Source organism: Leptidea sinapis, chromosome 37, assembly GCF_905404315.1.
Source record: "Leptidea sinapis chromosome 37, ilLepSina1.1, whole genome shotgun sequence".
In the NCBI taxonomy this organism is placed as follows: Eukaryota; Metazoa; Arthropoda; class Insecta; order Lepidoptera; family Pieridae; genus Leptidea; species Leptidea sinapis.
Genome location: NC_066301.1, coordinates 4,090,736 through 4,107,047, shown reverse-complemented (window position 1 = coordinate 4,107,047; position 16,312 = coordinate 4,090,736). Strand labels below are relative to the sequence as shown.

At 34.7% G+C, this 16,312-nt stretch overlaps 2 protein-coding genes across 5 annotated transcripts in view; one reads left to right on the top strand and one right to left on the bottom strand.

Annotated features, from left to right (window-relative positions):
* Positions 1–4,154, top strand: part of LOC126975721 (fatty-acid amide hydrolase 2-like) — a 57,756-nt gene extending 53,602 nt beyond the window's left edge. For both annotated transcript variants that reach the window (XM_050823721.1, XM_050823720.1), the window contains exons 10-11: positions 1,026–1,208; positions 2,315–4,154. In XM_050823721.1, coding sequence (XP_050679678.1) covers positions 1,026–1,208; positions 2,315–2,413 — 282 coding nt within the window. In that variant the 3' untranslated portion in view covers positions 2,414–4,154. The remainder of the gene's footprint in view (positions 1–1,025; positions 1,209–2,314) is intronic.
* A 1,864-nt stretch (positions 4,155–6,018) lies between these two features.
* Positions 6,019–16,312, bottom strand: part of LOC126975725 (myc box-dependent-interacting protein 1) — a 72,044-nt gene continuing 61,750 nt past the window's right edge. The window contains exons 6-10 of one of the 3 annotated variants that reach the window (XM_050823727.1): positions 14,305–14,452; positions 12,726–12,959; positions 12,229–12,360; positions 9,501–9,643; positions 6,019–8,804 (exon numbers count right to left, since the gene is read on the bottom strand). In XM_050823727.1, the coding sequence (XP_050679684.1) occupies positions 8,724–8,804; positions 9,501–9,643; positions 12,229–12,360; positions 12,726–12,959; positions 14,305–14,452 (738 nt within the window). In that variant the 3' untranslated portion in view covers positions 6,019–8,723. The remainder of the gene's footprint in view (positions 8,805–9,500; positions 9,644–12,228; positions 12,361–12,725; positions 12,960–14,304; positions 14,453–16,312) is intronic. The other 2 variants (XM_050823728.1, XM_050823729.1) reach the window with 2 other exon arrangements.

Here is a 16,312-nt window from a genome sequence, read left to right as displayed (position 1 = left end):
TTCCACGACGATCGGTTCTGCGCTGCCCTCATCAAACGTATTCCGACGATCTTGACCAGACCGTCGGTCCATCTTGTATGTGGTCTACCAACACTGCGTCTTCCGGTACGTGGTCGACATTCGAGAATTTTATTGTCCCAATGGTCATGTGTCCGTGAAAGTCCCCTTGAAAACAAGATCTGGAAAGGTCTTGAAACGTTGGCTTAACTAATATAATAATAAAAATGTAACTTTTGTACAAACATCTAATTTAAAAAGAAAGTTACATGTGTATTACTATTAAATACACGTGTTTTAATCATATGAAAAGTGTTTGGGATAAATGTTTAACACTCGTGTTAATCAAAGAATTTATTTGAATAACGCAATGCCAAAAGATGAAGTTTAAGGGTGTTCTCATACAATTGGTTATTTGTGAATAGTGTCGCTACAGCTTTTTGCAGTTGCGTTGTGGTATCGACAAAATGTCGATGTGGTTACGTCGTGTGCGGACACAGACTCCGGCTTTCATAGAGGAAACACTCCTTGAATAAACGAAGTCATGGAATTCGAACAGTAAACATTGTTGTTGCTATCTTTAGTATGGCTTTTAAAAAGAAGATGGCGAAGACGACGTCGCGCACTCTATAATATGCGCCCGACCGCTTGTTCCGGTTGTGGTACATGGTATTTACAAGTTCGATGCTCCTTTGCAGCGGATGCCGGCTAGATTATGGGTACCACAACGGCGCCTATTTCTGCCGTGAAGTAGTAATGTGTTAGCATTACTGTGTTTTGGTCTGAAGGGCGCACTAGCTAGTGAAATTATTGGGCAAAGCAGAGTGAACATCTTCCAGCTCAATGACACGAGCGCAATTGTGACGTCGTTCAGAATTTTTGTGTTTTACAAAAATTCTGAGCGGCATTGCATTGTAATGGGCAGGGCGTATCAATTACCATCAGCTGAAAGTCCTGCTCGTCTTGGCCCTTATTTTAATAAAAAAACGTGTAAGAAGACCCTAAGACTGTATCGGTTGGTGATCCAGAGAGTGCTGGGCGCGGACGGCGTGCTGCTGTACCCCGTGTTCAGCTCGCGCGCGTACCGCCACGGCCAGGTGTTCACGCGCACGTCGGGCTTCTGCTACAGCATGTTGTTCAACGTGCTGGGGCTGCCCGCCACCGCCGTGCCCTGCGGCCTGGCGCCCGACGGCCTGCCGCTCTCCATCCAGGTGTGTACACCCTGCACCACGCACTCACACCTGCACCATACATTTATTGAAACTTTTATCTACACCCATCCTTAAAATCCCCTATTAAAGATTCTAAAACAGTTAGCTTAATGCCAACATTAAAATACCCAATATCCTTATGACCATTACATAATCAAACGAGTGTTGTAATGAAATTCTTTACAACATCACAACACTCGTTTGGATGATGTAATGGTTACTAGGACTGGCTTTTTTAATGTTAGCAGTAAGCTAACTGTTTCAGAATCTTTCACATTATAATGAGGTATTAAAACACTCATGTGATACTATTATCATAAACCCACATTCGTGTTTTAATACCCCTTATTACACAACAGTTGCATTAATAACTATTAACATTCGTTTACAAGAAAATACTTAACATTTTATTCATAACGAGTTACCGGAGCTTTAAAGCGTTGTTATTAGATGCTTGTTAAATTAAAGTAAATAAATAGTTAATCGCATATCAAAGGTAAAACACTCATTATCTCTTCGATAAAGTTGATTAAGCCTTGATTTTTTGTTGCTTTCTACAAACCTATTTGTGGGTACCGTTGAAACGGCGAACTTCAGTCAGATTTCTTGTGTTTGGACGTTTCTTTTACGAAGCTTCGCTTACGTCCACTAACGTGTTGATATAGAATACTTATCGAGATCATTATTATTGACAATATTTAAATGAATAATATTTAATAATACTGATGAAGTTAAAGTATTAAACGAGCATTATTATAAAAAAAAATGTTTAAACAATACAATCATAACACGTCATCAGTTGAATCAAGAAATGCTTAACACCTTTCAACCTTTTTGTCTTTTTGTTTAATTCTTGTTGAATCATATTCGGCATAAACCTTTATACAGGCTTTAAATTGAATAACGTAAACGTGCTTATGTTCAAAACAAAATCGTTAAGCTGTGTATAATCACTGATATTGTGTTTACCCTTTTTTCTTCAATTCGTCTGCTTTGCAACTGTTACAGATTGTAAGTTTAGGCTTCGTAGTTACTTATTCTGGGACACCCAGTATAGTGTAGTCCAAAGATATAATAAAGATTAACTCTCCATCATCTTATTTTAGGTGATCGCCGCGCCGCACCAGGATCGGTTATGTTTTGCCGTCGCCAAGCAATTGGAGAAGGCCTTTGGCGGGTGGAACTTCCCGCAGATGATCACCTGAGTGGTCTCTCGGCTGTCCACTCAATATTACTCCGCTGCTAAACCCCGCGTTCAGTCTGTGTGAGTAACGTTATGTTTGTGTTGTGTCGCTGTTGACGTTTCCGTTGTGGGCGTGACCAGACTTACCGTTCGGCCTCTTGCAATAAGCCAAAAATTATTTAAGATGTATTATTTGTAAGTTTGTATGTTCATTAATATAATTGTTAACCGTTGAGTTATTGTTCTCAACCATCATTGTCTGTTTCTTGGGTAACACATCCAATGTTTAAAAGTTTTCACCAATGTGGTATATGTACGGTTATAAAGTTAGAAGCGTAAATATATGTATCGGTTTTATGGATTTTTTAAGTTTTCATATAATTTCAAAACAAGCATATATCTGTCTACTCTTGTGTACATATGAAAGCATGCATGCAGAAATCTGGTATTTTTACAAAATAAAGTGACGGTTTTTAAATATTTTGAAGGGAATTTTTGCAACTTATGGATTTGTTTTGCCAAGGTTACCTATATTGTATAATATTAAGTGTAGTGTAGTTGAATAGCTAGTCTCAGGTTTAATTGATTATGTTTAATATAGTCTTTTATTTTTATGTGGTATAACTAATATAAGAAAATTTATTGCAAATAAAGACGGGAATGATGTTATCATAATAAAAAATAAGTTTTATAGACCCTAAAGATTATACACCTTTATTATAAGTGTAAGTACGTACTTACATTAAGGTTTAATAGGTACTTCCGTGTGAAGATTTTGTATATTTTATAGAAACCATATAATAGTACATTACGATACTGCTGCTACTGCGAACTGCGCAAAGTAGGTCGTTGGATGACAGGATGACCTACGTAAGCACGAGTATCGTATACTATTCTTCCTATTAAGTTTCGTAAAGTTCCACCAATCTAATTATTTTCAAACATTCCCGCACGCTCAGCAACATTCCCGCGCGCGTTGTAAACGTGTGGTAAAGTGGTACTTTGCGAACGCAAATGCATGCGCAAAATGAACTTTGCGCACGATAATAGGAAAAGTACAGTACCTACCTACGATAGCATTTGTCGCTGTGATAAATTATGGGAGAGAGTTCTCGCCCAACATTGTGAACGGTCGGCCATATAGTATTAATATTGGTGTCTCTTTTATTCATACGAGATCTATATTATCTATTATACTTTTAATGGAAGATATCTGTCAATATTTCGTCGCTTTCTCGGCAACGTTGGGTGTTTAGGACTGTGCCTTTAGGACATTTATTCTAGTACATATGTAGATAGGAGGAGGTTGGCAATTGTTGTGTATTCTAAACTAACAAGTAGGTGCCAATACTGCCGTAAAATGGAGTCTAGTTCCCTGAATACTGAAGTTTCCAGTTATTGTATCAAATAAAAAATTATTTTTCATATCAACTGGAATTAAATTAGACCATGTTTTTCTGTATTATTTTTAACGGCACGATATCAGTGTGTTTTTTTAAATGTTCATAAAATTGTTCTATTAATTATTATTGTGATATAAAAGTGTTGCCAATTCCGGACTTACATCAACATAGGTAGATACAATACTTTAATGGTTGCATTTTTATATCAAAAATTCAAATGAATTCTTTTTATCAGTATAATATTGTTTGTTTATTAATAATGTAAATATTAGTTAATGTTAGTGAATATCAATATAGTCTTTCTGGTGTTTTGATTGTACCACTGTATTTTGGAATATTTGTATTAAATATTGAAATTAACTTTACTAGATAATATTATCTTAATAAAACCATTTATCTAAACATGTGTTATAATTTATTATTTAGATATTTTTATATATATCTTATAGTATTTCAATGGATAATTTTTTTTTTCATATTTATATCAGAACTCTTTTCCTCTCCCAACGAACATTTTTTAATTAATGCAGACTATTTTCAAATAATAAGTAGGCACCTTTACTAGATGCCTGGTTTCTGAAGCCACCTAAATACACACTGGTTCATACTAATCATTTGATTTTTTATTATATAAGAGGTGGCAAACGCGCAAAAGGCTGATGGGATGGGGAGTGGTGAGGCAACCACCCATGGAGAATGGATGCGTTGCCGTTCTTTAAGGTCTTCTATTCTTGAAGGTCTCTAAGTCAGTCCCCGGTTCGGGAAAACAGCAGCTGGTAATTGATTCCACAAACTGGCTGTGCGAGGCAAGAAATTTCTTGTCGTGGAATGCCAGACGGTGGTGGAATTCGGCCGCTGGAATCAACCCGAACAGCTCCTCTGAGCACTCCCCGTGATAAATGCGGTAGAAGATGTAGAGAGAATCCACATCTCTACACAACGTCAAAGAATCAAGCCGATCGGAGATGATGATGACTGACATCAAACAAAATAAATATTACCAGCAGAGTGTGAGACGTGACGTAATCTGTTACGAATAAAAAGTTCTACAGGTATCTAATCAATGAAGAAGTAAGGTGCGAGTAGGGGGAGATTAAATGAAACAGTTCGTGTGAGAAACATTTTATTTGCAGTTGTAAAAACTGTACAAATCCTAACAAACTTACACATTATCAACTATTATGGACCTTCACATGGCACTGCTGATGACAAAAGCCAACTTATCTCCTTTCCAGAGAGTCTACATTCGGTTGCCAGTTATCTAATACTGTTCTAGCCCGTTACGATGCACAAACCTGCCAATGTCATACATTCGTATTTATGTCAAAACTTGTCAATATTTTTGGACAACGTTTTTATGACAAAATGTTGCCTAAAAATTGTGTTCACTAATACTTTAAGTGGCTTTTGTCTCCGCTGTCACTTCGTTAACAATTACACGTAAGTCGGAAGCAAATCTGCGGACTCGAATTTGTTCTTATCGTTAAGTTAAATCTGCGACAATTACTTTACAATGTCGGAAGCACCGTTTTTGACACACGTTTTGAATACACCGGGTATAGACTAATAAAAAAGAATAAAATGGAATATTAGACGCACGGCTTGTTAAATAAATATAAATAGCTTTATTTTACTTTTATTGTGAGTCGGAACTCTTTGACTCACTTATTTCAGTATCCATCTTATTCTTTTTCAATTGTCTATATTTCAAATTTCGGGGATGTTTTCAAGGTTCACAAACAAATACTCTAGATTTCTAAATAAAAATATTTATTGAATGTTGTGGTCTTAATAAACATCCCCAAAAATTATCAAAGTCAATATGATTAGTGGTAACTCACCACTAATCATATTGACTTTGATAAGGTGATAAGCCTACATAAGGTTAAAACCAAAATAAAACAATAAATATAGATTACGAAGCGATTTTACATTAGCGCGTACTTCATAAACAACAAACAATAATAATTATGATCAACAATTTGTATCTACCGCGGTATTATGTACACTAACGACTAAACTGTGTCGTATAAACAAACAAACAAACATACTTTGATTATACATAGCTCGTTCAAAATAAGGGCGCCGACACACCTGACAGTTCCTATACTCATTTTTTGTAGGCTGTGGTAACCTGCTCTTGGGAGCTAGTCCTAAAAAAGCTCAAACGTTAAATTAAGGCGCTCCATAAAAAAAGCTACCATTATTGGATTATTTAAGAGTAAAACACTATATTTTTTTTAATCTTTACATTGCTAATATGTCAAGTAAGTTATGTTCAATACCAATAATGGCTGTTATTTGGTGAGACATAAATATGAGAACCGACAGATGTACCGATCCCTCAATATAATAAAATTAAATAATTAATTCCTATAGCGACTGCAAGCATGAAAAATGAAGATAATGTGGGATATAATAATTATAATAACAATAATTAAACAGACAAAAAATACCTCTCATCGTCCGTATAATAATTTATTACTATTCAGAAACTGTGTAAAATATGTAATATACATTGAAATTATAATACAATAATTCTAGTTATGAAATCATTCCCCTTTAAATGGATTCCGATTTCCGCTTTTAACTTGGAGTGTGTGAACGGTTTAATGGCAATATTGACGCATGGCGGGTCAAGCGAGAGTGGAGCACTCATGTTCGCGCGTTATAGTCAAAGTCAAAAATATAAGCCGTACAATATACATACATCTATATAACTGTGTTGCACACTTTCTCACTGTTTGACAACTAGTTAAAGTAAAATTAGTGGAGCAGTGATTGGATTATTTTAATTCGTATGATTTTAAAAATGCGATATGAATGCATAAAAGAGGTTTATTATATTATGTATTTTAGTAAAACTTTTGCTAATATTCTTTCAGAACTCATGAAGAAGAATTAAGAAATACTTTATTAAGTATTTATTATTGATTAATAGAAAAATAGAAAAGATTGTGTTTCAATAACTAGACATATTATTATTGTACAAAAGTAATGGTAAAAAGAAAAACAAAATTTGGTATTTTAAAGAAAAAATAAATGAAAAGATTGTATACTTAGTAAGTAGTACTTAAGTAGCATAAGATAATATACATAAACAAATACAAATTATTAAAAAATGCAATCAGATTTTTCTCAAATGCAGAACTTTATATTTAAGAAAATAAGAAATTTCTAATAATTATGTGAATTTAAAAATGTATAATACAAGTTAAAATTACTTACTCGAATAAATTCTACAATTTTGATAAATCTTACAAATTTATAACAATATCATTAGTAAGGTCACTTTCATCACATTTATAAAAAATGAGCAAAATTTTATTGAAATATTGTTCAATCATATTGTTAGGCCCGGTATTCCAACCAAAGCAGAGAGGAGAGGAGATAAGCCACGAAGCTGTCACCGCACAAAATTCAAAATCCCTTCTCTCCTCTTGATCCATTTCCACCGGAGTTAAGCAGAGAGGTGATGTGAAAATAACGAATTCTGATTGGTTATCAAAATACATCTCCTCTCCTCTCCGCTTTGGTGAATACAGGGCCTAAGTCTTGAGTGATCTGAAGAACGAAACTGTTCAAATATTATGTAAGCCCTCACATATTTCAACAACTTTTTCAATTCCCGTTACAAATACATCATGCTACTACTTAAATCAGTTTGGAAGCCGCATCGAACATTTTTTTTATAATGTCTAAATTATTAAAAAATGTATCATCAATGTTAGTTATTGATTGAATAATAAATGGTTATATTCTACAGTAATCACATCGTGAGATTGATTAAAGTGTCTTAATAGAACAATGATGTTTGACAAGCTATGATGTTTTCCTCTACTATCACTAGATGGCGCTTTTTGGACGCCATACAAATCGTAGTTAACTTTCGCGCGATCGAGTTGGTATAAAATCGCATACTTGGCACTCTGTAGTGCTAAAACCATAGACTTGGAATAACACGAAAATGCGTAACCAGTTTTGATTTGGCAATGTGTGCGTAAGATAGTAGTTAGTTTAATATTCAAAATACTAAGAAGCTAATTTCAAACGTGGCTGACCGCTTACGACTTGTGAATAAAAATCGTTTACAGTAGCTATAGATACGCTTACGTTTTTTATCTTGTTGTATGTCCGTTAGAGATGTATTTCTCGTACGTTTGTCTATACGCTATTGTAGTCTATGGCTAAAACAAAGAGTAAATAAAACTAATGTTCCACGCTTCCAGTATTCTCAAAACTATTTATATACCAGACAATATTGGACAAATTTAAATCAAAAATTGTATTTTAACCTGTATTCAAAAATGTCAAAGTGTAAAATAAGTCAAATGTTAAAATTTGGTCGGCGATATCATATTTTACATAAATAATACAAATGTTATATTATAAATAATGCCAAAACATTACTGCCGAAACCCAGATTTAATACAGCTCACACACGTCGATATATTCATTAAATATATTAAATAACAAGGCATAAATATCAATATTGATAGTAAATCTTTGCCTGCCAAGTTAATAATAACATTTCAAAAACTGTATTTACAAATCGATTTTTTATATAATTAAAAAATAAATAATTCGTTGTAATACAACACCGATCGCAATAAATAATATATATCTAATAATTCTCAACATCTAAATACTAACCATCTCGCTAATAAACCTCTAAACATCAAAGTAGTTGACGTCATCGGCGTAAAAGATCCGCCATTTTGAAAAAGTAAATGACAGCAAGCGACGCCATTGGTTGATGAATTTTGACGTCGGACCGCTTTGTTCTATAACATATAAAGTGGTTTATTAGAGAGAGTGTATCTCAGGGGGTTAACAAGGGACTAAATAAGTTAAATGTCTACGATTCGAGGGAAACAACATCTCGCGTCGAATGTAACCAATGTTGTGTAGACATCCGTCAGCACGCGCTCATATCGGTCGCGTGAAGTTCGCGGGGAACATTCCCTTCTCATTGGTTGACTCCTTTATACCCATCAGCCACCCTTCCTCCTGAAAGGAAAGCATAAAAGAAATATTAATAGTACAGCAGTTTTACTTAGTCACACCTTTGGAAGAAATAGCAACTTTAGTTGCCCGCTTATAAAATTCATTTTTAGTCGTATTCAGTTCGTAGCTCCGATAGAGTCGCCATAAATGGATAAATTAGTTTAAGCACAGTACAACCCACTCACACTCACGTATCGGGTAGGTATTTTAAAGCTACTTACTTACTTTTGATTTTAAGTACTAGAATCAATCTAACAAGAGCCTAGCAACCTTAAAACGCACGATTGCATTAGAATGAATGAACTAGTTTTTACTACGATTTGTAAGACATTGGCGAACGGCGCTAATCGGTTCGATCAACGAACGAACAAAAGGACGATACGAGCAGGACGTTCAGTTGATGTTAATTGATACGCCCTGCACATTACAATTGAGTGCCGCTCAGGATTCTTGAAAAACTCAAAAATTCTGAGCTGCACTACAATTGTGCTCCTCACCTTGAGACTTAATATGTTAAGTCTCATTTTCCCAGTAATTTTACTAGCTACGGCGCCCTTCAGACCGTAACACAATAATAATGCTTACACACTGCTGCTTCATGGCAGAAATAGGCGCCTTTGTGGTACCCATAATCTAGCCGGCATCCGGTGCAAAGAAGTTTTTTACTGGTGGTTGTGGTATTGAATAAATAATTATTACCTGTTCTTCGGGGTCATCGTACTCCACCACACGGATGACGTCTCCCACCTCGAAGGAGAGCTCATCGCTGTCTTCACGTGTGTAGCGGTACGTGGCCCGCACGCGGTACAAGGTGCCCGCAGGTAGACCCGCCAGGGTGGCTCCTGGACAAGATGGACCATAGACATTACTATTACTGAATGTACTGCTACATCCGTTTCACAGAGGCGGCCTTCTCATCAGGAAGACACTCTTATGGAAAGCGTTGAAACAATGATATTTATTCACCACTAAAGTATTTTTTTATGAAAATAAGGGACGAGACGAGCAGGACGTTCAGCGGATGGTAATTGACACGCATTACAATGCGGTGTCGCTCAGGATTCTTGAAAAACCCATAAATATATATACAATAAAATAAAAATAAATTAATAAATAAAATAAAATAATTCTGAGCTGTACTACAATTGCAGTGGTCACCTTGAGACATAAGACGTTAAGTCTCATTTGCTCAGTAATTTCATTATAATCAAGAATTTATCAGGAGTCCCGACCGAAACACAGTAATGTTTATACATAACTTGCTTCACGGCAGAAAAAGGCGCGGTTGTGGTACCCATAATCTAGCCAGCTTCCGGTGCAAGGCAGCCTCCCCTTTCTCTTTGTGTTTTGCTAAGCGACCACGCGCCTTACGGCCGTTTTGAATAACCCATCTATCCTTAGTTTAACTTACCAGAGATAGACAAATCTATCATTTTACGCTTACTTATATTTCAATAATCCATCGACAGATAGCATTAGATTATAACTAATAACTATCTATATAGGACATAACTATAGATAGATAAGATCTTGTCATTAAACGGTGATAGCAATCTATTAGAGATGCGTTATTGAAAACGGCCGTTAGTTATTCGGGTAATCATTTATAGTGTAATAAGCCTTTTTAATTTAGATGTTCTTGATTATAGATTTAAATCTATTAAAGGGCAATTATTGCAGACAATTTGGTATTTTAATATAAATGCGGACCCAAATGCCCACATAAGAAGAATGTACTTTTTAATTTATGTTTTTGTGTTGTGTTGAAAGTGTGAATGTCACACCTGGGAAGAAATTGAAAACTTTTGTGTGAGGTTAACCAACTCGCACTGGGCCAGCGTGGTCGACTAAAACGCTTAAAACTTCAAGCATAGAGCAAACGCCCACCCTGAAAGATATCAACAACGCGTCTCATGACCACTGGTTCTGCGGATGTCCATAAGCGGTGGCATCAGGTGAGTCTGTTGCCCGTTTTAAATAAAACTGGCCTTGAACCCAGGGCTAGTTTTCACGCAAAATAGGCTCACAGTCTTGTTACGGAAAAAAAGACCATAAATACCTTTACCAAAACACCTAACAACTTGAGATGTGATTGAGACTCGCTACGTAAATAACCGTTGGAACTTCTCCTCTAAACCGTGTTATGAATAACGGACCTTTCTGAGGAGCGCCTTGCGTTCGCTCAGGGTGTGAGCAGACACAGTGAGCGGTGTGGGATGTGGATTTGCTTTCGCAGCATTCGATTACTTTTCTTCTTGAAACTAACAACTAATACATTGAAACTTTCAAATAGATTTAATAAATTTTATAAGGCCTTCACGACACCATCTGATAGAGCTATCTTTATTGTTCTGCAAAATATTTTCATTATATTGCTTGTTATTTCCAATAGATAAATCAATCAAATGCCACAAAACTGTCAAGACTTGCGTAGTACCTACTGTCCTCTAATCATGTTTGAAAGCCATACTAAGTATCTTAAGTAACATAACATTAATTATGGAAATTAATATTTACTTGTATCGACGCCCTTTCGCAGTTGCCCGTTATCATGCAAAAATCAGTGATATTTACACTTATGCTTTTAGAAAGATAGCGAAGAAATTATAATGAAACTGTTAGATTTTTATCAAATTTGGTAAATCTAGAAATGAGTTACACGCATTTACAAAGCCACACCACTCCACAGCGAGTAAGAACGACAAACAAAGCATAAATAATTCATATATATACAACATCCTCTGCCTGTAATCAAATATATAATATACATATATACATAGTCAAAACGTGTTAAGATAAAAGTAAGTAAGTACCTCTTAAACTTATACAATATAATGTCATCAAGTTCAACTACCTGTTAAACAACATAAGAAAATTGTCTTCCCTTTAATTAAAGAGTATGAGAAAAGTTTTAATAGATATTATTTGTTTTATTCTAATGAAACTTATATTTTTGATTTACTAAAAAAAAACACGGCCAAATAAACTAGCCAACAAGTTCAAAAACCTGTTAATTCTTAAGTTAAAGTCCAAAAAACATGAACAATTCCAAATCATTCATTCGATTCTAAATGACGTGATTTAAAAAAAAATATATCGAGGATGAATTAGTTCATACAATAAAATTACAATTGTAAAAAACTATGATAATTCATATTTCTTTAATAACTCCCAAAACTAATCAATTTAAGAAGTTGATATTCAATAAGTGAAATCACATCCAATTTTGAATAAAAATATTTGAATTTGAATTTCGCTAAAAATATAACACTCTAGATTTCTAGAAGTTTTAAATCACACAGTCACTTAAACGATACATATATATTTTATTTCATGCACAATTTTCTCAAATATTTTTTAATGTTTTATGAAAATAAGAGTAATATTATATTACATTACGACTTTATATTTATTAATAATCACTTACCGACGGGTATGTCGTACACTTCGTCGCTCTTCGGCACTTCACTATCCGTCTCTTTCGAATCTACCTTATCCTTGCCGTCGTCTTGTCTCTTTTCCTCGACGTTATTATTGACAGTTTCGGGTGTAGTCGGCCCTGAGGGAATTGTTTCTATAGCCTACGTACTACATGACATACACAATCGAGCATTTCAAACCAATACTCAGTGAAAATTATTCTCATTCCAGAATCTTTGGGTGATAGAGTACAAGTTTCAGATATGTGCTACCGATTTCATCCAGTGAGTGGAAAAGTGACAGGCAGGATAAAAATAATGTGCAATTGGAAATTGGTACTTTCTTTAAAAATCCGATATAATGGATTATAGTGTAATTTCATTCCTCATTTATTAGATTTTCACTAATATACAAAGTGAAACCACTACGGCGGTACTAAACGGGCAACAAAAACTGCGGTTCAATATTACATCGTGACGTACGTGAACAATTCATACAACTTACCGACGGGTATATCGTACAGTTCTTCAACCTTTTTATCCTCTTTCGACACTTGTTTGTCGGTGGCGTGTCCGTTGACTGCGGGCGGATCGTTCGGTTGTCGTTCCTCGCTCGCCTGTAGCTTCTCGGTGGGTTGTGTCTCTTCGCTCGCTTGTAGCTCGTCGGTCGGCGAGGCGAGCGAACGAGGCGACGGTGTCGAGCGGGCGGGCGACGAGCGAGACGGCGGGGAGGGCGGCGCTACACGCACACACACACACACATACGTACAAACACATGCCCACACTCTACAGCAACGGTTATACCTACTCGTATTAATTAATAAGGGTTATATCTAATATGAGTACATTATAACTGTTATTAATTTTTATATAATATTTTTTGTGTTGCCATAGCATAGTAGTTTAGTAAAGTTTTATCAGTTTCAGTAATATAGTATCACGTGCTAATTGCAATAGTAAACTTAATGTATGTTTTATAATACATATATCTCATTTATCTTTGATATTTAATATTATTAGTGCACTGAATTTTTTTTAACTCAACTTAACATTAACATAATATTTTTGATTGCGTGTTGTGTGTTAAAATAGTAAAAGTCAAAGTTTTTATTTGCATAAACATGTTAGAGTGCAAATTTTATAAAATACATATTTATATATTATTATACATTACTACATCATTAGTTATTAACATTAATATAAATTTAATTCAAATTTTAAACTATTCTATTATATTGTTTTTATTATTAGTAGCAGTATTATTATAAATATCCGGACGACCGAGCCTTGCTCGGATTTTTAAGAATGTACAAAACTTGAACAAAAAAAAAACTAATAGGACATCTGGATTCGAACCGGGGTCTTCTGCTTTCCGGATCACCCAATATCCCATCTGAGCTATAATAGTCTTGTATATAGTGGCGAAATTTACCTTTGTATTCTAATGTTATTGTAGCTGTTTCTTATTCAAACATGGATAAAACCATTTTTTTAAATTGAAACCTAGCTAGATCGATTTATCACCCCCGAAATCCCCTGCATACTTAATTTTATGAAAATCGTTGGAGCCGTTTCCGATATATATATATACAAGAATTGCTCGTTTAAAGATATAAGATATTATAAAAAAATGTCAATATTTTAATTGAAAATATTCGTCTAATGAAGATTAGCAGTTTTTACTAAGGTATATGTTCAATCAATTTAGATGAGAAATTACAATATGACGATACCTCTCTTATTATCTTTGGGGTGTGATTATTGATTTTTATGCACTTACAAAATTATTTTATAAACAATTTTATTTCTAACTAAAGTTCTCAATCGTTCTGTAAAGTATCGGCTACACTATAGAATAATATGTATGGGCACGTGATTAAAATTATTATAGCAATATACCTAATTTGTGTCATAATTATTATGACATTTTATCATTAGTCAAGATAAATTAATATTTACTGCACTGCACACTAATACTGCGTTAATATAGAGTCAATTAATTATTAAATAGAACAAACGAATTTAGTAAACCAATCAGACGAACTAGATACAATCAATCGAGCAAATAAACCAATCAAACTCACTCTGCACGGTGTTGGTCGGCGATGCGGGCGCGTTCCCGTTGAGAGAATTGACGTTCGTCTTTATGATGTTGTTCGGAGTCTTCTTGTACGAGCCGCGCTGGGACTCGGTCGCCAATTTGTCTGTTATCGCTTCTAGCTCCGCAAACACCTATTATTATTTTATTTATTTATTAAATTATAACATACAAACGTCAACAAAACCCTAAAAAACTGTCCTGCAGGTATAAATATTTACATATTTCTATATATTTAACTTAATACTTTAAATACTAGAATAACAATATTTACAATGGTTATGGAAGGGTGCTTAAAAAGTATTTTTTTAACTAAGTTTTAAACCTAGATTTATTTGGCTCGAGGCGGATGTCCATAGGCAAACTATTGAGTAAATATGGTAAGCGTTTTTTTAAAGTTCTATCGCCATAATAATTTGCATATATTTCTATCGCCATAATTAGTTACATTTTAAAAAATATACACGGTACCTTATTGATACTATCAAAGAACAGAATTACTTGGTACTACCTGAGGCTAGAACAAATTATGGCATGTCTATTTATGAGGGCACACGATTTCTTAACAGTCTACCGACATCGCATAAAAAGATTGAGCCGTTTAGTATGTTTAAGTTAATCTAAGTTATCAGATCACACCATTTCAAAATGCTTACAAATTGAAACTGCTCAAAAAAAACCCGTGTAGAAGTGAAACCTTCAAAAATTTTGGCTTCAAGCTAATGAGAAGTATTTAAAATTTTAGGTTTTAATAATTATCATAGTGACACATATGAAGTCCTGTTACATGTTGCTAGGATGACACATGATTTCAACAGCTATGAAAGACATTACTATCAACGCTACCATATTTATGTTCTCTTGGTGTCTATGTAGTAATACGTCGTGCACATGATGTCAGAATATATTTGGGTATACTCGCGTCATACATAAGACAATCTCTCCTTCAATTATGATCGCCTGGTACCAAAACAATGTATAATGCTTCCTATCTCATTCTTTCGCCGGCTGTATCATATACATTTAACTGTTTGTGTCTCTATCGTCTCGCTTTCTCGTTTAATCGAGTTTTAAAATCACGATTCTAAAGAAGTATCACTTCAAAAAAGTTATTTTTTTTATATTTTTTGTAAAACGCCAGTGACCTTGTACCGTAGATGCGTAACGAACGGCGAAACAAATTATTGTTATTTATCAATTAATAAGCGTCTTAAAGAGTTTTTAATGAGAAATAAGTATCTTTTAACCTAACAGGGTTATTCGCTGGCACCGATTCAAGTCATAACCACCTTTATAGTAATATATTATAACATATTATATAGATACAGACAAAATTGCGTACCTACTATGATGTTTTTTCGTGCTCATACAGTTCAAAATAATATCTTGATAAAATTAATTGATCAGATAAACGTTACAGTCATGCGCATTTGTTAAGGTAGTACTCTTTTATAACCGGAACCAAATACAACAGGACACGATAGATTCCCAGATTCGAAAAAAGGAATACGCTATTCCATTCTGCGGAAATTCATTTCAAGCTTAGCATTTATCATTTAAAAAATTGAGCAAAATAAGATGATTACTTTCTTTGTTATTTGTTGGCGTTGTATTTTTATTAATATTCCGAAGGGTTTTTTCAACTGATTCCTGCTGCCGAATTCCACCTTCGTACGACACGCCAAAAATTTGCATATCATCCCCACCATCTGGATGTGTGGCGGTTCTCCACATTGTTTTCAAGGAACTTTCTTCCACTTACTACAAAGTTGAAGGAATGAGCTTCCTTGTGCGGTGTTTCCGGGACGATACGACATGGCTACCTTTAAAAAAAGCGCTTTCACTTTCCTTAAAGGAGACGGCAACGCTCCTGTGATTCTTTTGGTGTGGCACGAGAATGGGGGAAGCGGTGATCACTTAACATTAAGTGACTCGTACGCTCGCTTATCCTTCTTATCTTATAAAAAAATTGGCCTGTCACCTCAAAGTAATCA